General features: G+C 25.9%; 3 protein-coding genes across 4 annotated transcripts in view; all 3 read left to right on the forward strand.

The window, feature by feature from the left end:
* Positions 1–279, forward strand: part of LOC129983581 (beta-alanine-activating enzyme-like) — a 42,551-nt gene extending 42,272 nt beyond the window's left edge. The window contains exon 15 of the mRNA XM_056093111.1: positions 125–279. Coding sequence (XP_055949086.1) covers positions 125–147 — 23 coding nt within the window. The 3' untranslated portion in view covers positions 148–279. The remainder of the gene's footprint in view (positions 1–124) is intronic.
* Positions 223–1,135, forward strand: LOC129983584 (nascent polypeptide-associated complex subunit alpha-like). The gene has a single exon (XM_056093113.1). It carries the CDS (start codon positions 323–325, stop codon positions 977–979), a length of 657 nt encoding a protein of 218 aa, XP_055949088.1. The 5' UTR covers positions 223–322; the 3' UTR covers positions 980–1,135.
* Positions 1,136–5,221: 4,086 nt separating this feature from the next.
* Positions 5,222–25,953, forward strand: part of LOC129984114 (major vault protein-like) — a 29,916-nt gene continuing 9,184 nt past the window's right edge. Inside the window, exons 1-11 of one of the 2 annotated variants that reach the window (XM_056093897.1) lie at positions 5,346–5,444; positions 11,523–11,581; positions 13,570–13,726; positions 13,826–14,021; positions 15,693–15,813; positions 16,887–17,113; positions 18,525–18,761; positions 19,756–19,887; positions 22,152–22,301; positions 23,152–23,417; positions 25,024–25,221. In XM_056093897.1, coding sequence (XP_055949872.1) covers positions 11,530–11,581; positions 13,570–13,726; positions 13,826–14,021; positions 15,693–15,813; positions 16,887–17,113; positions 18,525–18,761; positions 19,756–19,887; positions 22,152–22,301; positions 23,152–23,417; positions 25,024–25,221 — 1,736 coding nt within the window. In that variant the 5' untranslated portion in view covers positions 5,346–5,444; positions 11,523–11,529. Of the gene's footprint in view, positions 5,445–11,522; positions 11,582–13,569; positions 13,727–13,825; positions 14,022–15,692; positions 15,814–16,886; positions 17,114–18,524; positions 18,762–19,755; positions 19,888–22,151; positions 22,302–23,151; positions 23,418–25,023; positions 25,222–25,953 lie in introns of both variants that reach the window. The other variant, XM_056093896.1, reaches the window with a different exon arrangement.

Genomic DNA, 25,953 nt, shown 5'->3' on the forward strand with positions numbered 1-25,953 from the left:
TAGCAGTGTACTTGCATAATTTTGAAATGCATTGTGGTTCTATCATCATAGTTATTAAACAATAAAATATCATTTTAAAAACACTTTTTAATATTATTTTTTGACTGCATATTTTTTGTTTCAGAGCTCTTCGAAAAAATTGCATAGCATGAATATTCATGGTAGATGTAACTGTATAAATCACTATTTTAGTATTCTGGTTAGGAAAATAAAAGTGAGTGGCAACAGTGCACATTTCCTGTTTTTCTCCATTTCAAGAATTGCACGTTTTTCTTAACTTACGGGGAATCCAATTTCGTGTTTACAATAGATTAAAGAAATCATGCCTCAAATGAGTGTGTCTGAAGTATTAGCCGTCGACGAAGTCGAAAAAACCGAAATTGATCGTAAGCAATCAGACACTGAATCTGATAGTGATGATTCTTCTCCAGAAGCTGATGAAGGCGATGCTGCCCAAAGTGCCGCCACAAGCCAAATGGCTCAGATGGCGGGTTTAAGTGAAGAATTGGTGAGCAAAGCGAAACAAAGTCGAGGAGAAAAGAAGGCGAGAAAATTGATGTCCAAATTGGGATTGAAGCAAGTCCAAGGTGTCACCCGAGTTACCATCCGTAAGTCCAAAAACATTTTGTTCGTGATCACTAAGCCTGATGTCTACAAAAGCCCGGCTGGAGATACTTATATCGTTTTCGGAGAAGCTAAAATCGAAGATTTGAGTCAACAAGCTCAGATGGCTGCTGCTGAAAAATTCAAAGCACCGGAATCGGCTGGCCTTGGCGGAGATGGTCCTTCTCAAACCATAGCATCTCAGCCTATAGAAGAAGAATCTGAAGAAGAGGGTGAAATTGACGATACTGGTGTGGAAGGCAAGGATATTGAGCTTGTCATGTCCCAAGCAAATGTTTCTCGCAGTAAAGCGATCAAAGCTCTTCGAAATAACAATAATGATATTGTTAATGCCATTATGGAATTGACTATGTAAAAACGGATAAGTTCAGAGTGTAATCCAAAACCATATACACAAGATTTCTTTTAAATTTTGGACATTAATTAACTCCAAATGCAGTCCAGCGTTGTATTCAGTTGTTCTAGTTAAATTGTTCTTGTCCTTATAATTCAATAAAAGTATTCTACACTACACTTGTTTAAATTTTTGTTTGAAGTATTATTCATGATAAATAATTACTATATTGTGAATTAGAAAATTTATTTTTTAAATATTTAATTAGACTAACAAAAACTGTGTTGAATTGTTATTGGGTGAATGAAATAGTATTATAGTAAGTTTTTTGGGCAGTCTGAATATTTGATGAAATTTAGCAATGTAGAGAGTATTATTTCTATGAACGAAAGTGAGTTTTTACATCTAAACCTAACTAATTAGTTTTGCTTTAGTTTTTCTTTTTATAGATTGTCTTATAATACTATTAAGTTTTTTATCCTCTATGAAAGTAATGTGCAATGATAAGAGCACTTTATGCGTTATACTTTTTAATTGTTAAAATTTACAAAAATATTAGAAATTACTGATAAACATCAAAACTAAAAGATTACTATTGGGTTTCCTTATCAACTGTCTCTTTAAAGTTATATATTAGTTGCATCAAATATTCGTTTTTTTAAAGTTTTTTTTCATCTTGAGATAGTTATAAAGAGATTTATTTAATATGGCAAGTTATAATTTTAAATTTACAATGAAGTCAAGGGTTTTTTTTTTTTAATATTTTAAAGAATTGCTTAGTTTGAATATCCACAAGCAAGATATCTGTAGATAAATGTAAAAGAAGCATGTAAAAAATCTTGTATTGTTATTAAATTGTAACATTAACGTGTAAAAGAATTTAAAGTTTAAAAATCAATTTTTTAATAAATATTTTTTACTAATTATTTTATTTTTATATAAGTTTGAGCAAGGTCCTTCAATATATGATTCATTGAATAATCTTTTTTGAATACTTATTGTGATTAGAATGAATTGATGGTGATCCTTATTGTATTTTTAAAAAAAATAATTTTGCAAGTTACTAAAATTGTTGCAAAGGAAAGAGAGTATTAACTTTAAAGAATTAACTGTGGACATTATAGAAAACAAGTAATACACAAATTCAGATAATTTGGTTTGATATAAATAATAAAAGTAAGTGGAAATTTAATATTAGATTTTAATAAAATTTAAAACTTAGTTTATTACTTGAAGGTTTATGATGAATTTTTCACTTTCAATCCTTATTTAAAATATGATTTTGGATATATATATATATATATTGTGTAAACTTGTTTAAATTGCATTATGCAGGGAAAATTAACATAGTTAATGCAATCAAATATCTATTTATATTCCTTGTGACACTTCATGTGTTTTATCCTTTATTATTTTTTAATTTATATTCGGCAAAATAAGTATATTGTTATTTCTGATCTTTTTTAAAAGTAGTTTTATGTATAAAATGAAATAGATTAAGAAAACAAAGATTTTTTTTCTCAAATTTTATCTTATGCAAAATCATAATATATTTATTTATATGCAATCAAACCATATATGAATATTTACGCAACACCCTGCTAATATTTGTAAAATGTTTCAGAATATTAATACAAAAAATAACTATCTTTAAAATTTTTAAAAATTTCAGATCAGTACCAGATTTTTATTTCTTAGATTATGGGTTGGTATAGATGTATCAATAATCTATAGGTAATTATGTAGTACAGTTCTTCTGCCTCTTTTATAATGCTATAAAAATTTTTTATCCTTTGAATGCATTATTGAAAAGAGATGTCTCATATTTTTAACCTATTCCTGATATGCTCTTGTAAAGTCTCTGTTTTAAGAGCATGTTTGAGAATTCATAAGAATGACATTTTTCTCATAATTGTTTCCTTCATAGTTATGTGAAAATTTTTCCCTAAGTAAATAAGTTGATAAAAATTGAAATGAGTCCTTAAGTAGGCTGTCACGTGCATTTCCACTAGATTTTTTCAGGGTAGCCAGATGTCCAGGAAACTGAGAAGGGTCTGGTAAAATCAGGGAAATTTGTTATAAAACTTGACATTTCTTTATAAAGTTGTAATTTTCCATAAGTAGAATGAAATATTGTTGGCAACTAATGCAAATAAAATTTTAATTGATAGTTTAGAATGGTCTGTAAAAGAAAGATTAACCACCATTTAATTTACTTCATATATGTATAAATATATAATATTTTTGCCAAAAGTTTTTGTTTGCTTTTTTTCTTAATGACATCTACATAATTAGCGAAAATAGCAGTCTAACTAAAGCTCATTTCCTGTTGCTGTTATGAGCTTGCGCTTTAATGGGTCTCTTCTACTTAAAAAGATATATATATGGAACTATTGCCCCCTTCCTTTTTTCTTTGAATGTCAAATTGATCATATCATGTGTTATGAGAGATAAAGTATGAATTCTGAATATTTATATTCAAAATTAGTTGTAAAATATCGATCCATTATTATAATTCTAAAACAATTTATTTTAAGTAAGTAAATATTTTACAAATTTTTTTTATCCCTCTTGGAGATCTTTTTGTTGAATTATGAAATATCGTACGTTATTGCTATTATTTCCATAAACCAAATTTTTTTTTAAATGTTATGAACATGGTTAACTAAATTCTTTGTATGAATGGATGACATAAAATGGACATTATTGATAATTTTTTTTTAATTTTTTGTTTGTTTAAAATTTTCCATACATTCAACATTAAAATAATATTTAACATGAGAAATTAATTTTTTGATACATAATAAGTACACATGCTTCTTGAATTTTTTTTTTTTTTTTTAATATTTATAAAGGAGAAGGGCAGCTTTTTTCTTATAGGGTTTGATGTATGTAAAACTGTGTGGCACAAAAATTTACAAAATTCATTCAAACTTGTCTTTTTGAAATTTATTTCTTTTAATACAATAAAGAAGAAACTTGATAAGGACCAATTATCCTCTTTTTTCTCTGTTTTAAGCATTGAGCCAGTATGTAAGAGATTTTTTTTTTTTTAATATAGTTGATGAGCTAAAAGTCAATGAAGTTTTGATTTCATTGAAGAATTTTTCTTATTTTGATGAAGATATTAAATTTTGTATTTATAAATGAATTTTTTTTTTCTGATAGTAAGATTATTGTTCAGTTCTGATTGATATATTAGTAAACAATATGAATAGGGGTGAAACCAATAGAAGGAAATAAATTATTATTTTAGTACTACATTTTTTGCGAGTATATTTGACAAACAGTTTTGAGATATGACTGGTTGGCTAAGGGGCGGTCTAGATGGGGATGTGTCTTCTAGTGTTCGTTAATACATTTTCAAAAAAAAAAAAAGGTGGAGGGGAGGGGATTTTACATAATTTAAGTTTGTCTGAAATTCAATAAATGAAAATCACTTTTGTTTTGTTCTGAGAATGAAATTCTATTTTACATTGATTTTAGTTAAAGAGTAGAACAATTTTACAATACAATTAAGAACGTATTGTACAATAATTAAAAAGAAAACGTCAAGCTACAATTTAGGGAATTTCAAATGGCAAAAATGCTAGCCACTCTGTTTTTCTATTTAAAAGAACATAAGCCGGCGTCCTGGCATAGGGGTAGCGCGTCTTCCCGTAATCTGGGCGTCCCGGTTCGAGCAATGTTGCTCTATCTGTGAGGTGTGTGAATGTGCCCCCCTCCCCTACAAAAAGGGATTGTGCAAGCGAATGTGACGCATGAAATAGCTAAGTCGTATTCTCATAGTCTTTTTAGTTGATGGACATTAATTATGAAATGTTAGTGATGGACGTTGTTTCTACGATGCAACGACTGATGTAATCAAGACAAATCTATTGAATCCATCTATTGACAGAATATAGAACTAAAGTGAAATCGTTAAAGAATTTTTTTTTTTTTTGATAATACATAACTTAAATAAATAAATTAAATTGATGGCTTTAAATAGATTTAAAATTAAGCTTAAATAGATAAATTAAGTCAAAATTAATTAAGCCTTAAATAAATTAATTAAGTATTAGTCATAATTAATAAATTTTTATTGATATAATTAATAGTTTTTAATAAAATGTGATTGAAAAGTAGATATTTGGAATAAATATTTAAAAATAACAAAGGCAAAAATATTTGTCATTATATAAGGAAAATGGCCATATTATAGCACAAGTTCCTAATTTTAGTTTATATGGTTACGTCATAATTCTGTGTAAACAAAACAAACCGGACGGGCGTTTTGTGTCGATTGCATCTGTTGCCGGTAACTCTATTGCCGGTAGTTTTGTGCAATCGGAAAAGCAGGTTTAAAATTTCTATTGCACTATTAGATATTCACATCTACTGCATTGAACCCGTATTTCCATTTCTTAATTAAAGATACTTTGATCATCACCTTCAGATCTGGATTTCAACAGTTTCAATTATCCACCACTGTCCCAATCTACAGGTAATGGTGTCCACTTGATATTTTACATCCTTTTTCAGACTTTAATGTATATGGCCAATAAAATATTTAAGTATTTTTACATTATTTACTCTGTACACATTAATTAGACAGTAATAGTAAAATTATTTTTGTTGATAGTTACTGAAATTGGTAAAATTATTTTTGTTGAGTTACTGAAACTGGTAAAATAAAATTGATAATTTTTAAAAATATATGTTAGTTCTTAGATTATATAGTTTTTGAAATGTCCGTAAATTTTCCTTAGATTATATTACCATTTCATCGAATGTTATATATTTTGCGAAATTGTGTAATGTATTTTGCCTCCATTTTATCTGTAGTTGACTAAGATTTTCATATTAATTATGTCAAGAGTAATCATAATTCATCACATGTTTTCAAATTTTAAATTTCTTATGCTTTTAGAAAGAGATAGGTAGCTGCCATAATAAATATATATACAAAAGGAGGATCCCCCCTCAAATTTTAGACAATATTTTGTAGTTTGTAAAAATTCTACCATTAGGTTAACCGCATATGAGCAGTTTGATTAAGCTGTATATATTTGTTTTATTTAAAAATATTTTGATCGAAATTGGTTAGAAAGAATTAAAGAATAAATAAAGAATTAAATAAATTTGCTTAATTTTTGTTACCATCTTCTTCATTGATGAACAGTCTTGTATAAAATCACTGTTATGAACTCTAGATGTAATATATACAGCCAATTCTATACAGTCAACTTAAGATGGTGTGCGTATAAGTGAATACTATATGTTACTTTTTATCAAGGAAATTATAATACATTATATATGTTATTTATATAGAGTATTATCTAGTCAAAGCTCGGGGTAAAGTTATTGTTGGCAGTCATGGAAATTCTCAAAAACTATGTCATTCAAAATAAAGTTTCTAAAAGTTCTAATTTTGCTAGTAAAATAAAGTCATAAAGCATATAATGACATAGTTTAGTTCTAGATGCCTTATTCCTGACTGATTTTGTGCTTTTTATTGATCTCTAAAGCTCAATAGAAAATATATTTTATCCAAGACTATATGCTTAAACTTGACCTCTCCTAAAAGGCTAGCATGTTTTCATTCCTGCATGTGTTGCATTTGCTATATTATAGAACTTATGACTGTTAAAATATAATAAACTCTAAATAAAGATATATATGTGCTGTGTATAAATTAATTTTTGTAAAAGGAATTTATATCTTAGTTTAAAAATCATCAATAAAGAGAGAGATAAAGCAATCTGCTGTTTTTTTTTCTTCAAAACATTATTACTCTTGTACTTTTTAACTAAAGAAAATAATTCTGTTAAGATATGAAATTTTCATTTTGTCAAATTACCTCAATTGAGTTAATTTAAGGGTTATTTTTTAAATTATTAATAATTATGCTTCTGAAAGTATATATATTTTAGAATACTTCTTCAGCTATCTTTAAAATTTAATCGAATAAGAAAATTAAGCATCAGTGATGGTAATTAAGATGATTTTATTTTAAATGAAAAGGCACTATATGTTTCGAAGTTGATGAAAGCAGTCTTTAATTAAAAGAATGATTAAATGTAAAAGAAATAAAATCCATGATGGTTTGTCCAGTAGTGTAGCAGAGCTGCAACACCCCTCTGAAGTTATTTGTAGAATGTGTGTGTGTATTTTTCTTCTTATTTTTAATCATATTTGATTAGTTTCTATCATTGAGAATTTGAGGAAAAATGAAAATAAAAAATTAATAATAATTAAAATAAAGAAGAAAAAAAAAGAGATATAGAGATTGAATCAATATATAGGAGATATAGAAGTTGGAACTCAAAAGTATCAAAATTTATTTTTTAAACAATGCTTAAGTCAAAGAGGAAAACTTGCATTGTCATTCTGAAATCATCAGTGACCTGGTTATTCAAGCTGTAGCTTAAGATTGCTGCCTCACCAACTGATATCCCCCCCCCTCCCAAGGCACTTCTTTGCTCTTTATTTATTGATTTGCCATTCCCTGTTTTCTGTTACTTGATTTTTATCACCTAATAAAAACTCATTTGTTTTAATGTTCTTCTATTTTCTTTTGTTAAAAATCATTTATTTATCAATAAAGATATTTTTTATTAAATATCATTTAATAAAAAAAAATATGTTCATGAATATTCATTCTAACAGACAAGTAAAATAATTGCGATGCAAATTCTCATGCTGTTTCAAGATACTTATATTTTGAATGTATTTTCATAAAGTTTTTTTTAGTAACATTTATTTTGAAATTGATAGGCTATCACTATGTAAAATTTTTGTTTTTGAATTCCATTGTAACCATGAGTTGGCATTTAAATAATAAATACATTACAATTAGATCTGGGATCTGAGATTGACATTCCAATTACTATTTATCATTATCATTTAATCATTATTTTTGGAAATATATATTATTTTGAAAAGTAGCATTGCAAATTTTTCAGTTCTGTTTCATTTATTTAATAAATAAAAATATTCATAATTTCAAACATGAACTTTTAATATGTTTCTAGAACTCCCCCCCCCCTTCCTTCCTTTTTTTTTTTTTTTTCTTTTCTTTTGCATAAATGAATTATTGTAGATCTTTGTATTTTTTTCTATTGTGAATAATCTTTTGTTACATCATAATCTTTAAAAAAATTCTAAAGAAAAGATTTCATTAAAAGGATCTTTTAGTTGATATAAATGTTATTCAATAATTTCTTTTTATCTTGCTCAGAATTGATAATTCTTAAAATGAAATAGATAAGAATTTTGAAAAGGTTTGTGTGGAAGTGATAAGAAAAAAACCATTCTTCTGAAAAGCTATCGTTTCAAATTACTTAGGCTCTTCAGATTACATACTGATAACATGGAAAGTTATTTTCATTATCAATTGTAATAACCTTTAAATGTTACATTTCTACAATACTGCTAAAATTATTATTTAGTTTACTTATGTCAGCTAATGAGTTTTAGTAATCTGATAAAAAGGAACATGAATGAGAAAATATAGTAAATTATGTGTAGAACTCTCTATAGACTATAATAAATAATATATATAATTTGCTCTTGAAGAAGGGAAGAAAAAACACACACATTTTTTATTGGTTGGTATTGTACCCATGAAGAAAATGCCTATTTGAGATGGGAAAATTTTATATGAATATTTTGTAGCCCTTTGCAGTGTTGAGTCTGCTCAACATTCTAAATTGTGTATCACCTTGAATAGATAATGTTTATAAAAGCTACAAAATTGCAAATTTAAGTTCCTAGAATTACATCAGTTATCTATTAATAGAGCCTTTAAGCATGCATGTGGGTAATTATGCATCTACTGGTATTTTGAAGCACAAGATTAATCGCTTAACTCTATGTTCATATATTATATATGTGTAGACAACATGTATTAAATTTTTTATTTATTTGTTGAGTGAATGTGATGCATATGTTTTCCCCACTAAGTCCAATCACATTTCAGAATGTCTTTTGCAATAGATAATTCATTTTTATTAAAATTTGTATTTTATGAGTTTACTGTTTTAACAATAAACATTTTTTAAACTGCAAACTGTGCTACTGTTTTTCTTTTTCACTGTGTATGAAAAAGTGTATCAGTGTTTAACAAATAATTCAAGATATTGTTAGCAACAGAGAAGTTTAAAATTTAAAAAAAAAAAAAATATCTAAATTTGATATATGTTTATAAGAGGATCACTTTTAAAAAATGGTCAATAAGTAATTTTTCATTTAATTAATGGGTAACTTTATAATTTCAGCAACTTGAAAATATATATTAAAATTAAGAATGAATAAATTGAAAGAAAAAAATTTCATTGGTGGGTGAGGAAATTTGAAATGGGAGGAGAGGTGCAAGATTATTATGCAAGTCTGGTATGTGATAAAGAAGTTTGTCCTAAGATAAGTAATAATAAGGATGTGAATCTGACTGAATTAAGTTGAAATTCCTCACTCCTATTCATTTCTGAATTGGCTTGTTACTGCAGAAAAAGACAATGGAATATTTTTCATTCATTAATTTTTTTCATTAAAATTGTGTTGAAATTATAATGGCTTTGTAACACTTATTAGGTACATAATATATTCTGTTTCAACAGCATTATCCTTTTGGGTTTTGAAAACTTGAGAATAGAGAAAGAGTGAAGGCTAATATGAAAGAAATAAATGAATGAATATCTACAAATTTTTGTGCAGGGGAAGAATATACAATATTATTCATTTAGGAATACTTTATTTTAATATGAAAGAAGGGGGGGGGGAGAATTACAGTCATAATTCTTTTTAGTAAAATTATGTTTGATTAAATGGATATTCTTAAGCCACTATAATCTTTATACATTAATACTCCAACATTAAGAATGAGTTTCAATAATTTTTTTAAAAATTATATTAAAATCTCTATAATTAGGATAACACTACAGCAAAAATATTTTTGGAGGATGGAGCTTTTTTTCTCCTAGAAATTATAGAAAAATTCATAGGAAAGTATTTAACAGTTTTTAATAGATATATATTAATAGATTTTTAAGTATATTAATATATAAAAAAATGGAAGATTATTTTCAAATTCTTTATATCTCGAAAGTAAATAAAGGCAAGAATTCAAAATGTGATACTTTGATTTCAGAATCTATCTAATGGGTGACATATGTTTGTTGAAATTATTTTTAGATTTTTTTCATGTTAACATTTTAGACAATACAGCAAAGAAATAGCAGAATGTGTTTGGGTTTTAACTATATAAATTAAATACAGCAATCCTATAAATAAGATATTGGGAATTGACAGATTAAATAATTTATTATTTTAAGTTTATACTTTAAATTAATAAATCAAATTAGTGGTTTTACATGTTTATGGTTTGAATATGTCTTATGCTGAAATAAGGATGTGATCTGCTGTTTATAAAAAGTAACTCTCAATGAAAGTTTATTTCGGGATCATTAATTCAGGAATCTTGTGTGCTTTAATCAAAATGGTATTCTGTAGTCCATGCCATTAAAAAAAATACCATTTTTAAAAGCTAAAGAATATCATTTTTTAAATTTATTTTTTGAGACTAAATTTAATGATTTGGTAACATATTCTCTATTTAGTATAATGTTTACTCTTCATGAGGTTGAGGACATATGCCCAGTAAAGAGCCTTAAAAAAGCAGCAATGTACTAATCATGTTTTTAAAAAATGCATTTTCTATACTATGTATACTTGAAATATTTAAAATTATAAAAAAAAATCTGGAAAAGAAATTTAAAATTAAATTTTGTTTTACGTATTTTTAGTAGTAAAATTAGTTTCTACTTAATTATTATAAATTTCAACTGATATTTCAAAACTGCAATCTTACATGGCTGTTATTATAATTAATCTGATATTAATATCCAAGATTTTTTTTTTTTTTTTCCTTTAAAGGTTCCTTTTAGTTTCTGAAAAATATTCATAAAATATTTTAGAAATATGCAATTAGTATATTCTTGATGTATAAAACTTAGTTTGCATGTAATGCTGTTTTAGTGATAATGCCCCCCCCCCTCCCCATTTGTTCTTTCTGTGCAAAAAAAAAAAAAAAAAAAAACATACCAATGTCACATTTCTGGTTATCCATCCCCATCTTTTTTTTTTTTTTTTTTTTTTTTTTTGCTTGGCTTTTATAGGTTTTTTGCATTGAAATCTTGTTATAAATGCTTCTTTGAAATGTTTCATTCTGATTTCATTTGGCGGTAGGCTACATCATAAAATTAAACCTCATTGAACCATATATATGTTTTTTCCCCTCATAAAACTCAGGTTACTTTCAATTGCCTCTTCCTTGTTTACTTTCTTGTCTTTTAGGTTTTGTAACTTACTGTCTTTGTGTATATCTGTTTTATAATTCATTCTTATTAAACTTTGCTCACTTTGGCTGACCATCAGTCTTGAATTATATTTTGACTGGTTGGTTACAAATTGAAAATTCCTTAATTTTTCAATAAAAAACTTTGAATTTCAAGAAAAATGGTTTTTGAAAGAAAACTAAATGGTTTATTAGGGGTTTTTTTCTACTATTTACTTTTATTTTCAGAGTCTTTATGCCTCCTGAAAGATCTTCGCAGAGGAAAAAAAGGAGTTCTCAGGATTTGAGTGAGCATTTTATGCTTGAGTTCTAATTAAAGCTACAAACACCTCTTTTTTTGAAATTCAAAATATCTATTTATTATATTTAAATGGATTGATCTTTTATATTTGTGGAATTTTAAATGCAGTTTTAGCATGCAATGCTTGTTAAACAATTGATTAAATTTGGCAGGGAAAAGAAAGCATGAAAGAGATTGATTTTACAAAGCTTATGCATTTCATTATTTCTCAGAAAAGTAATTAGATGAATGATTGCTGTAATTATGTAGCATATTGATTGTGATGATATGTTGGCTGATTTGAGGATGATCAATTGTTAGCAAAGTTTGCTGAATAATTATATATGTATCTTAAATTGACAGTATGAAGGTTATGATATAAGTTCCAAATGAAGAAGAAAAGTGTGTCTTGTTGGTTCAGCAAAAAGCATGAGAATAATTATATTTTCCCAAATATGTACTATTAAATATTAGAGTTGTCTTGTTACATCTGAAGTAACAATTTCTTAGCATGTGTATAAGATTCTAAAAAAAAAAAAAAAAAAAAAAAAAACTTTTATAATCAGCTTTTTTTTAAAAGTTCTGTAGGTACTGAAATAATTATTGGTAGCATTATGAAATTCATTTGTTAGCTGTGACTAGCTTCCTGTTTTTTGGTATGAAAGCTCATTAAGTGATTTTTTGTAAAGCTGTGCTATATACTAGCCAGTATACTTGTATAATTTCTTTTTCAGCCTGACAATTCTTAGGATATGAAGTATCATGTTTGATCATTTTTTTTACTTGTTTATTAGAAAAAAAATGCCTCCTGACCAGTTTTTTATTTCCTTTTATTGTCTCATAGTATTAGAGCATCTGAAAAAAATTTAATTGTAAAAAAATTAAGTATTGTTCTGGATTCCATTTTTGTGTTTGTAGCCATAGTTTTGTATATTAATGTATTAGGTAGCAAGTTTAAAAGTTGGAAAGATTTTCAATTGAAAAATTTTTTGGATTTAGGTTCTTATAGTGTTGAATAAGGTCTGAGCATTGTTGTATGATTTATCAATTATCACCAACTTGAATTATATATCCCTTCCTATATTCTTGTGTATACAAGAAATACTGCTGTTTCCATACTTTAAAATTTGAAATATCTTAAAATTGAACTGAAAATAGAAATTTTATTTAAAGATATTTCCAGTTCTTATTTGGACTAAATTTTACTTTTAGCAATCATATGTTAATTTTGGGGAATTTGAGGAAACATGCTTAAAAAAAATAATTGCTAGATAATATTTTTTTCATTTGTTATGTAATCGTTTTGAAATTGGTATCTGTTAAGGGGGGGGGCGAGTATGGTTACTAAATGAATCTACTTCAAGTTAAAATTATTATTATGTTTAATATATAATAATTAATTTGTAATAGTTATTCAGTATAATTAATTCATTGGTCTATTTCAGTAATTCAACATCCGTTAGTTATCCTTTCTTCCTAATTGAATATTTTTATAATTTCTATTTGATATCTGTGTATTTCTTGTGTTTGAAATTCTTTGCTTTCATAATGTAAAATTATTAAGATTATTTCATTTGACTTAAATACAAAGAGTAAAAAATGTGCATGCATAGTGAGGGAAAAACTCTTTACCTTAAATAGATCAAAAGAGGAACCTTTTGTAAATTTGAGATTTGTTATTTAAGTCTAAAATTATTATTTTATTTTGGAATTATTTTATTATATTTTTTTATGATTGAAAATTGTGATGTTGTGAAATAATTTGATTGTTTTACTAAATTAGTATTGATGTTTAATTTTATATTGTTACATTTTAATCTTTAAGAGCATTTATATGTTTTTTATGTATTTATTTTTTCAATTTAGGATACTTTCCTATTTATCTAAAGAAGTAATGAAGCAGAAAATGCAGTTTCAGTAATAATTTTTATGTAAAACATTTTTATTTTTATATAAAAAGTACTAATAAAGCTTAATTGTCAAATCTTCTTGAAGGTATGGCTCCTCACAAAGAATCAGATGTCAGCTCTAAAGGAGAAAAGAGTATTTTTAGAATTGCTCCTTACAAGTATATGCATGTGTTAGACCAAACAACAAACATTACCAGAGTTGAAATTGGACCAAAGACTTATATTCGACAAGAAAATGAGCGGTATGTTCTTTTCTTTATGCAGATTTTTAATAAGATGGATAATTTTACCTATAATTGACTTGGGTGATATATAGTTTCATTTTTAATTGTTTATTTCAGAGTTCTGCTTGGACCAGATGATATGATAATTATTCCTCCATGTCATTATTGTACTATTCGTAATCCTGTTGTTAGAAATGCAGAAAATGCCTTGGTATATGATAAAGTTGGCCAGATAAAATTGAAACATGGAGATTTGGAAGTGAGATTAGAGCAAGAACCATTTCCACTATATCCTGGAGAAATTATTGATATGGTATGCTTAGGCAATTATGTTTTAAAGAATTTGTTTTAATTGTAATTGAATTTACACAATCTTTATTTTAGATTTTAATATTCTGTATGTAAAATTTATTTTGAACAATTTACTGCAAGTTTCTCTAGATTTTCCTTAATATTCTGGCTTAAATATATAATTACTTGTTAAAATAAATGGTAATTTAAAATATATATATATATATAAATTAATTTTTGAATTCATCAATATTGATTGACGCAGTTAAACAAACTGCAACCATATAAAAATATTGACATTTTTTTTCGTGAGATATTTAAATTGCACAACTGACATTCTGTTGCACAGTTAATATCTAATGAGTTCTACTACTTATAATTAATATTACTACCAAGAATTCATCAAGCATGTTCAAATAGATTATTTAAATGAAAGACAATAGTGATTTGACAGACTCAAAAGATCACATGCAAATAAAAAAAAAATGGCTAAGGTATGAATATCTTTTAAAATATCATATACAGAATTTAGAACCACTTTTTCAAATGGGAATTAGTATATGGCTTGATTTAGGAATTTCAAAGGTTACAACTTAATTGAATTTTTCTCTCATTACTCGATTGCTCAAAAAAATAACAGTATTACTTCAAAAAAAAATGTTTTAAATATTTATAACACTACAGAAATTCAAATTTCTCATTTAATACACCATGAGTGATTTACAAGTTTCAGTTTTATGCAAGAAGTTTAATAATTTTTGTTTCAATCTTTTATCTGCCTGAGAGAATGTTGTCATCATGTCAAGTAATTAGGAATTTGATTGTGCTTTTTTTTTTTACTATGCATATAGCCTAAACTGTGCATGTTGATGCCTCTTTATTCAGAGACAATGAAAAATGTGTTGCTTCTCCTTTTCATGAGAGATCCAGTTTTCAAAAAATAAACTTTCTAGTTTAGAATGAAATCATTAAACATAATTCTATCGAACTGCATCTCTTTGATTGTGGTTCAGTAACTTACCACAAATATGTGATCGAAATCTTGGAATACCATGTTAGAATATTTAGAAGTGTCATTTTGCAAGATATTTATTTATGAATGACAAATTTCTCCAGCATTTAACATCCCTATTAAAATATTTAAGAAAAGATGGTTTGTAAACATGAATAAGCCAGTTCATGTACCTTACTTGAACATATTTGGGTTTTTGTAAGATGTTAAAAGATTATAAAAAGAACATTTTCAGAAAGCTTAATCATCTGTATATTAAATCATAAGGAATTAATAGCATGTGAGAATATCATTTCTGTTGAAGGTAATCTATCATCTTTTTAAGAAAGATTTATTGTAAATCAGGTGGAATCATTTATCCATTATTTTTTAAATTTTTATAAATTCAATTTCTAATCCAAAAATAAATTAATCAATCAAAAGAAATAGTAGTTTATGTTAAATCATGTTTATGTTCAATTTTCAGTATGTAGTGATCAAATTTGCATTCAGATATATCATTACTTATGCTTCATAAAGGTTTTATTTTGTTGATATTTTATTTTATTGCAACTAAATAGTGTATGTCTCTCATGTAGTGATTTAAGTATGAAATTAGTTATTGAATATAAAAAGTGCTCAAATATTTTATTTCTGGAATGGCTGCATATGGTGTGAAAGTGTATTTAATTTGTATTTCAGCCAGTAACTCCTTTGACTGTTGTATCAGCTAACAGTGCTTTAAGGTTAACCGCAATTCGAGATTTTGAAGATGGAGATATCAATAGAACTGCTGGAGATGAATGGTTATTTGAAGGCCCAGGTAAAATGATTTAAATGTACATATCTGAATATTATATATTGATATTTTGTCAAATACTTATAATTTATAATGATGGAACATGATGGCTTAATTTTAAGGACTTTTTCTTTATCATATGCATGTTTAAAGACTTTTGATTAATGTTTTACTTTTTGATTTTATTTTTGCTAAGAACAAAATATTCCTTTTGATATTGATGCAACATTTTTGTTTGTGCTTGATAATTAGTCCGAAAGTTTAATTTGGTCCAAGCAGAAATTAAATAAAAAAATGTTGAGATTGATTTATTCCCAAAAAGTGTTAGCATAAAAGAAGACTTTGAAAGAATTTTTTTCTAATATTATGATGATGCCAGCCTGGTCACACATAACAAAACATATTTCAACAATTCAAAATAAGTGACTTTGTCTTTTTACTTTCTCAATTTGCCTATGCATTTCAGTTTATTGTTGATCTTATCTATTTCTAAGTTCCTGATTTGAATTAAAGGTGTACATAATTCCCAACTTCTCAGACTGTAAAGATATCATTTGAAATTCTTTCTCATTATCTTACCATATAACTAATGAGATATCATCTAAGGTTGTCAATTTCTTAATGATGCCAAGATTAATAATTTTCATGAATGTTGCTTTCACTTATACGACTAAAAAAAGTAGCAAGTAATAAATATCTCTGCAGTAAAAATGATGGAAAACCATTTGATTTTGTTCAAATAAGTGTAAATCATTTAAATTAACCTAATTATTCATTATCACTCTTTTAATTATTTTAAATGCATCTTCATTAGAAAAATTTTTTATGTGACTCTTTTGTGTATTTTATTTTTTGCTTCTGGATCATTCATTATTCCTTCAAATTCCTTTATTATCTGTGATACAAAACAATTAACAAAGCTTACATAATGAATCATTCATTATTTATGCAAGTTTTGTTAATTGTTTTGTATCACAGATAATAAAGGAATTTTTAAATTAGTTATATTTTTGGTATTTGAATGTTGCATCACTATAAATTTAATTTTTTGATTAAATGTAACTAATATTTTTTTAAATGACTTTTTCCTTTTTTAGCCACCTTTATTCCTCGTAAAGAAGTTGAGGTTTTAGAAACTATTTTTGCTACTGTGATTAATCCTAATCAAGCCCTTAGATTGCGTGCAAAAGCTGAAACCAAAGACAGAGATGGTAAAGAAAGAGTAACTGGAGAAGAGTGGATAGTCAAGAAAACTGGAGCTTATTTGCCTGGAGCTTATGAAGAAATAGTTGATGTTGTCAATGCCCATGTTTTAACTGAAAAAGTAAGTTTTAAGATTTAGCATTTTATCTTAAATTATTTGTGTCTTGTTTTATGAAAATACTATCTACCTTTGTGGATAATTGGTTTTTAGAAATGTTGGCCATGTTTAATTTAAATTAAATATCTTAAGAATAATTTAAAATCCAGTATTCTCTCATCAAAAGAAGAGTTTGTCTATTAAGTCAAGTCCCATGATGTCATAGTGCCATTAAAAACTTAACTGAGTAATCGGTTTCGAATTGCATAATGTTTTATTGTGATAATGTAATTTGCCTTTCTGATACCTACTGTAAACTGCTTGGATGATTAGTAAAATCTTTATTCTTGATCTCCCACCTGTGGAAGAAGATTATGCTATTAAATATTGGAGTGAAAATGATAATTCTTTTAATTTGATTGTGACTATGAAATCTATTATTGAAAATAATAATAAAAAATTGTCCAACTTTTTGTAGAATTTTGTTTACATGATGTAATCAAAATTAAAATGGTGTAAAGATCAGTTTTGTGCTGTAATATTTTCAGAAGTTATCTCGGGGGAAAATGCTAGCTTAGTTATTAATAAAAATTTCAAAACAAAAATTTTTTTCTCATCTTTCAAAGAATATCTGTACCAAATTGGTAGTTTTAGATCTGATGGCCTTTTCTGTAGAGCATTGACTTGCACATACATACACAAGTTCTTTCTTTATTTGCATAGGTCATTTTCAATAACCTAAGCTATTCCAATGATACTTAATATTGTCTAACATATCAAATTTAAATATTGCATTAAAATTATAAATTGTATGCATTGTTTGAATTTGCTTATTGATTGTATTGTATCTTAAATGTAGAAATAAATTTAATTCTACTTTGTTGTATGTATTTTCATAATCAAAGATTTACTCCTGCCTTGATTATCAAATTTATTTGCTTTTATTCTTACTGTTTTATACAGATAATTTATTGCTATTTTCTTTCATGAAACAAATCTAATGCATTTGCATTTCATCACCTATCATTGATCTTTTAATCTGTATATAGTTTGCTTTAAAGTGTATAGTATGTAATATAACAGATTTAAATTTTAATAGTTATGATGTTATGGATGATAGTATTACATATATATATATATATATATATATATATATATATATATATATATATATATATATATATATATATATATATATATATATATATATATATATATATATATATATATATATATATATATTAAATATGTATAATGTTTTTAAATCTTCAATCTAACTGAATTGTGCTTTAAGTCATGATATATTATTCAAGTTCCTCCTTATACTTGTCTTCCAAGATTCATATAAACTTCAAATGAAACATTATTTAAAATTTAATACCATAATCAAAACTGTTTATTTAATATATAAATCATGGATTATTTTTCTTTATAGGAAGCTGTTCATGTTAAAGCAAAGAAAACATTTGTTGATGAATTTGGCAAGACAAGAAAAAATGGAGAAGAATGGCTAATAACCTTAAATGATACTGAAACTTACATTCCAGGGGTTTATGAAGATGTTTTAGGAATCATAAAAATTACAACCCTTTCAAATCGTCAGTATTGTGTTATTCTGGATCCTGTGGGAGAAGATGGCAAACCTCAGCTTGGAAGGAAGAAGTTAATCAAGGTTTGTAATTAAAATTAAACCCTTTGATATTTAAATACTTTTTATGAAATTTTTTATTTATTAAATAGAAAATGTATTGCAATACTGTCAAAAGAGTGGCAGAAAAAAATTAAGTCTCATTACATTCAAGTTCCATTAATATAGTTTGAAATTTTACTTTAACTTGCTACTTGGAATTTGTAATTTTAAACATTTACGAAGAAATGTGGGCTCCCCCCCCCACAATTTTAATATCTGCAAGTGTTATACAATAATATGAATTAAATTTAAATTACATTTAAAAATTATAAAAAAAGCATGTAATTTTTGATTTCCAAACTAAATTTTGCTATTTGAATGATAACTAAATTTTTTCTCTTCCATTTCTCATGAAACATAGCAATTTGAAAAATAAGTCAAAATAAAAAAATGTTGCGGGAACAAATGTAAATTATTCTAACTAGTACTATTGCTAACTAGTTTTTGCACTATAACATATCTGAAATTATTTATTGATGTGATTAAAATTCAAATGCAGTTTCTGTATGAAATCAAAATTAGAATGCAGAATGTCTATATTTTACATTGTATTGTATTGAGTTATTTTGGTAATGTAAAAAAAAAAAAAAAAAAGAAAGAAAGAAAGAAAGAAAAGAAAAGAAAGAAATTGTTCAAGTGTAATTTTTTAGAGCTTTATTTTTACAATGAAAGAATATTGCTAGTTATTACATTTCAAATGGATTTTTATAAATTATTTTTAGGATAAAATGTTGCATTTCTTATTCTCTTTAAACGTTCAACTTATTATTTCAGTTTTATTATTTCTCTGTACTCTATTATGATATCTTTTATCTTCAGTAATATCTTGATGTAGAATCTGCAGAATATTTTAAGTGAAGAAGTTTTTGGTAGATCACTTAAAATTATTTCTTAACAATTTAAATATGATTTGTTTGATATCCTTGCATTACTTTATCACTGTTAAAACTATATTTTTATTTCTTTTTATGATTAGGGTGAGAAATCATTTTTCTTGCAACCTGGTGAAAAGCTAGAAGCAGGAATCCAAGATGTATATGTTTTAAGTGAAACTGAAGGTCTCATTTTAAAAGCAAGAGAGCAATTCCAAGATACTAGTGAAACACCTGTGAGTAGATTGTTTTACTACTACTATTTAATTCTAAAATTTTACTTTTATTTGAAAGCATATTTAACATATATTCCCATAATTTATATTAATTTTTTTAAGTATTGTCATTAAACCTAAATGAAATAGAAACTTACTCAAACCAGGTGTTAAGTTTCAATTTTTAAAGAATTTATTTTTTTAAAGTCCCTCAAATCCCCCTTTTAAAAGTCAACTCATGACGTAAATGGAATATATACAAGTCGAACACAATATGAATGCTTGCATAGTAAATTTTGCAAAAAATCATAAGATTTCATTTCCGTTAGATAAAAAATTGCACATCAACCGCAACAAAATGAAGATTTTGAAGATGTCAAATACACTTAATTGAATAAAGTTCTGAATATTTTGGACTCATTTTATCATTACATGAATAATTCTGTTTTAAATTTTGTTAAAGTCTTAAAATTAATGTGTGAAAAATAGGATTTTTTGATGCAAGAAGACTCCTAGGGGAGTCTTCTTGCATATTCATAAATCCATTTTACTTAATTTAATTTAAATAAAATTTCTAGTTCTAATTGACCTGAATATTATTTAAGCCTTAGAGTAATGAGCATTTTTAAGATACAGAACTGCTATTAGCAAGATCTAAGAATCATCTTTTGAACTCATGTGCTTTAATATGTATTATATAAATACTTTTTTTGCATGGTGAAAGCTGCAAATTGTTGAGTAGCAGTAACTTCTTTTATATTCCAAAATGTCTTTCTGCAGATTTTTTTTTCATATCACCAAGGGGGAAAAAATGAAATCTGATTGGGAATAGTAGCCTGTTTTCTATCTTTAGATTTAGCAGGGTGGGAGGACAATATATATGAGTGCTTTTTTAATATAATTTATTTTTGTCCTTTCTGGAACAACAAAGCAACTTTTCTTGACCATTACTGAAGCTTTATAAATAATAATTTTTGTAATCATTGTATATACAATTCATCTTAAGTTGCTCCTTTATGGTAGTACAACATTCAGTAGGGAATCTAATAAAATGTTCTTTAAATTTTTGAATTTATTTGCACATTATTTTAAATTTCTGGTCACTACATTAAAAATAAGTTTTACTTTTAATCATTCTAATGCATATTGAAGATAACGATAACAAAATTATCTATTGCATATTAATTTAATGGGTCTGAAAAATTAATGATATTTCCTTAGGATTCATATATATATCTAGTTACTACATTAAAAATGAGTTCTGATATATGTGGTAAATTGAATTTTTTAATATCTTCTCTAAATTGAAAGTATTTTAATTCATTTTGAAAATAGGTATGATAAATTTAACATATCCATTGTGAACAAAATTTTTTCCTTAGTTGTAGAATTTTTAAACTGATGTTCATCAATTATTCTACCTTAGTAAATATAAAACTTGAATCTTGTTTTTCTTTTAAATTTGGCCTATTATGTTATTAAAGCAGTGTTCTATGATTAATTCTTCATTGCAGATGTATTTTGCCACGATTGAAAGACTGAAAGAAAGCAAATAATATACATAGCATAATTCATAAAAACAGAAACAATTTAAATACTTTATTCTTTTATCATCTTCATGTAATAAAACAATTATACATTTATTATTATTATTGAAATATTTACTTTGGGGAACTATACTTAAAAGCATGCTATCCACTATTTCTCATCTGTTCAAGATTTTTCTGCCTTATTTTTGCTGTACATATAGCAAAAATGTCTGGAATCAGAATCTTTATAAAAAGTTATTTATAAGCTTTTTTAAATCCTTATAGATTTTTCTTATTTAATATTAAGTAATTATTTTCAAATTTTACTTTACTTTTATATTTAGATTGCTCCAAAAAAAGTTATAGTTCATTAACATTTGAAAAAACCTTTTCTGCCATTATTAAAGTAAGAGTTGGAATTCTTTCATCACAATACGTCTTGTATTCATTGGGTATAGAATTAGTATCCATTTTAACAAGTTCATTTGAAATCATGATACCAAATCCTTCTCCTCCTACTTAATACTTGTGGTGCAATTCATCTGAATTGCAAATTATAGGTTCAAAGTGGAGATTGAGTATATTTGATACATATTATATTTTTGGGCAATTATCTTGGATTATTCATTGAATAGTTTTTAAAAAAAGTTCTGATTTCTAATAAACTAATATTTAGTTTTATTAATTATTTTATATTAAAATTAGGGATTTATTTGGAAATTTTTTAAAAAATCATTTGTACTCTTATTTATACAGCCAGTTACTCGCAATCCTGGAGATCGCTGGATGATCAAAGGGCCTACTGAATACATTCCACCTACTGAAGTAGAAATAATTATTAAACGATATGCTATTGCTTTAGATGATAATGAAGGGATATATGTGAGAAATATTAAGTCTGGTCATGTAAGTAGGTCAATGCATTCTATTTCTTTTTGTTTATTTTTATTATGATGTACTTAGATTTTTCAACTTTTCAAACATTTTTTTTAAAGTTTTAATTATTTAGATGTAATGGTATATATAACTCAACTTAAACATACAACTATGATTACAGATTTTTTTAAAAAAAATTATTATTTTTTAGTGTTGCACTCAAAGTTATTTCAAATACATTTTTTGCTCATTATTTATTTAATATATTTCTGAAGCACTTATTGACTGTAATTGTATGATCTTGCAAAAGTAAAAAACTTTTAGATGTTATTTAACTTACAAACCTCCAGTTTTATTATTTAAAATGTTCTTTTATTAATATTCATAACTTAATATTTTTCCTAATTGAAACAGTGTTCAGTATTTTTGATTATTTCATTTTATCATATACAAAGCATTATTGATAGTTTTTGTTAAAAATATTAGAAACAAATTTAAAATTAATTAAGTTAATCCATTCATTAATCCCTTTTTTAAGCAACTTCTTTATTTTGCCATCATATAATCATCATTACAAGCATTTCTCATTTCTGAAATTAAAATTTAATTTAAAGAACAACTCTGTTTTTGACCAAGGGGCATGCCATTTCTATGCAATATCTAGAAGGAGAGAGAGCTGCAAAGTTTGCAAAGATACTCATTTAGAAGCATGAGAGAAGATTTATAACTTTCTAAAATGGATATGAATAGATATGGATCAGAAAATAAGGAATAAATTTCTACATTTGGCTTAAAATAATATATCACATATGGAAATGCTTTTTACTGTAATTCTTTTATTTTGAACCACATGAATTGATCTTCAGTATTCTTTTAATAGATACGGCTTATATCTGGTTCAACATACATGCTTAATCAGGATGAAGAATTGTGGGTTAAGGAGCTTCCACAACAAGTAGAAGAGCTTTTAAATCAGGGGCATGACCCTTTAAGTGATCGAGGCTCTTGGAGAATGGCAAGAGGTGTTGCTGCTGCACAAGTAAAGCAGAAAACTAGGTCAGAAGAAGATGGTGCTAAGGCAATTACTCTGAGAGTTCCTCATAATGCTGCTGTGCAGATATATGATTATAAGCAAAAGAGATCTAGGTAAACATTGAGTAATTATCAAAGTAGCCAAAATATATTTTTATATTTAATTTTACTAGCAAAGTACCAGTTTTTTATGAGTACTTTTATCAAATTCATTTATTATTGAATTTTCAAAATATATTCATTGTATATTTGTTATCAGATTTATAGGGCAAAACCATAATGATATTGAATTTTCACCATTCTGATTTGCTTTCAACCATATTTCATCCTCAACACATGCAAAAATTTCAATGTATTTGGCAAAGTTAATACAACTATAACATCTTCTTGTTAATTCATTTAATTGTATTTAATTTTTTTGGAATTGCAAACTAATAATGTTATTTAGTTTAAAATAGGATATTCCTATGAGTATCATCTCCTGTAGATTTATATAAATATTGTATGTATGAGCTTTGAATTAAGTATTTGTTAATAATTCATTAAAAATCTTAGAGCAAATTTTATTTTTTTGACCTAATAGTGGTACTTTTATAATAAGATTCTGCTAATCAAAAAATCTGTATTTATGTATTGCAGTCATAAACTGTGATAACTGGTTGCATATTCTTTTGTGTTAAAATGTCTATTTATCAAGGCAAACTGAGGATTGCCTTTCTCTATATCTCCACAAAATGACATATTTATTTCAAATAATCATGTTTAATTAACTTTCCTTTTATGATATACCAGTGATTTGATTTTTAAATTTCTTGAAATGATCTTTGTTCTCTACTGACATCTCATATTACTGAAACCATTTTTTTTTCTTTGTTTATTTCTCTCATCAAAATCTTTTAATATTTTATCTGTTTGAAAGAGAAAGGATATATACTTGACGAGTAATATTAATTCCCCCTTTTCAATTAAATCCTATGTGATTCACTCTCCATGCCATCTGATGGACCTAAATTCTCACTCTTAAAGTAGTTTCTCTCTTGTCTTTTCTGAGACATAGGCAGATCACAATGCAGGGTAATTTATTTCATTCAAAAGTAGTAGTCATAGTTAATAGCTAAAAACAAATTATAGAAGAGGGTGGCATAGATATATAAATAGAAACCAAATTCAGTTAAAGGGTTATTTGGTTTGTTTTTTTATGTATCTTAATATTTGCATTTAATCATTCTACTTTTAAAGAATTACTGATTAAGATAATAAAATTATGAGAATTTACTTTTTAAAATTGGTAAATTTGTACCCTCTATGCTGAATTTGTTAGAAATCGCATTTAGTTCTTTCCTCTGGTTACCCTTCTTAACCTAGGAACATATTTTAAGTATCTTTTTTGACAATATATTTCATTGTTGATATGAAACTCAAACTGTTTTCATTCTTGCTACCAGCATTTTAAATGTTAATTTCAAATTTTTAATCACTTCTGCTATTTCCAATTATATATTTGATGCATAGAGACAGAAATAGGAACATGAATAGCATAATGAAAAAAATACTGTAAGTCTTATCAAATAATATGTATTATGTTAAAAAAAGCCATCAAAACAAAGCTTCACAAAATATTTAATATTGAAAGTTTTGGCAAATCATTAATTTTGACTCACTAATTTCCAAAGATGGATGATATAATATAAAAATATTTTATTTATTTTCCTTTAAATAGAGTTATATTCGGTCCTGACCTTGTAATGCTAGCTCCTGATGAACAATTCACTCAACTAAGCTTATCTGGGGATAAACCAAAGAGACCCAATGTTATCAAAACTCTTTGCTTGCTTCTGGGACCTGATTTTTGTACAGATATCATAACAGTTGAGACTGCAGACCATGCTCGACTTTCCCTGCAGTTGTCCTATAATTGGTATGATAATATTTTTATTATTTTATACAAATACTTCTTGAATGTATCATAAGTGTATTTTGATACTAATTCAATGCTTTTATTTCTTTTAATGCTATTCTGAAAGAAAGTTTAAAAACTTAATGACAGATTTTACATTTTTTTTATGGAAGACATTTATAATTAAGGTTAATATTTGTCGTGCTGTTTTTTAACATTTCGATAAATGAATTTTGTTTTAGGTTGATATTTAACTAAAAATGAATTGTTCCCATTTTGTGAAAATATTTTAAAATGACAAAAGTAAGGAATAATAGGAAACCTGAAACCCTTTTTTTTATTATTATTATTTTCTCAATGAAAGTTCATTGATATAAATACTTTTTAAACTTTTCAGTAATTGAGAAGATACTAATTAATGCTATTTGATTAGCAAAACAATATTAATCAAGTATTAGAGCCCATTATTATTTTTTTTCTTGCAACATATAAACAGCTGAATATGATATAATATTCTCTAGATACAATATTTTTTTTAATTCATTGTTAAAGCTATATAACTGCATAAAAGAAATTATTATAGTATATTCATACAGCTAATAATATATTCATATATACTATGTAGCTATATTACTTTTTCTATTACTTATATTCCATTGGTAAAGACTTATTTTGATAAACTTACCAACAGTTTTGTTAATAATGAGATGCTTTATTGTAATAAGTCTGTCTGAATTTCAAAATAATGGATTT

Source organism: Argiope bruennichi, chromosome 9 (assembly GCF_947563725.1).
Source record: "Argiope bruennichi chromosome 9, qqArgBrue1.1, whole genome shotgun sequence".
NCBI lineage: Eukaryota > Metazoa > Arthropoda > Arachnida > Araneae > Araneidae > Argiope > Argiope bruennichi.

Excerpts from the sequence above, each read along its gene's own strand:
- LOC129983584 (XM_056093113.1), top strand. The coding sequence starts at position 323 with ATGCCTCAAATGAGTGTGTCTGAAGTATTAGCCGTCGACGAAGTCGAA.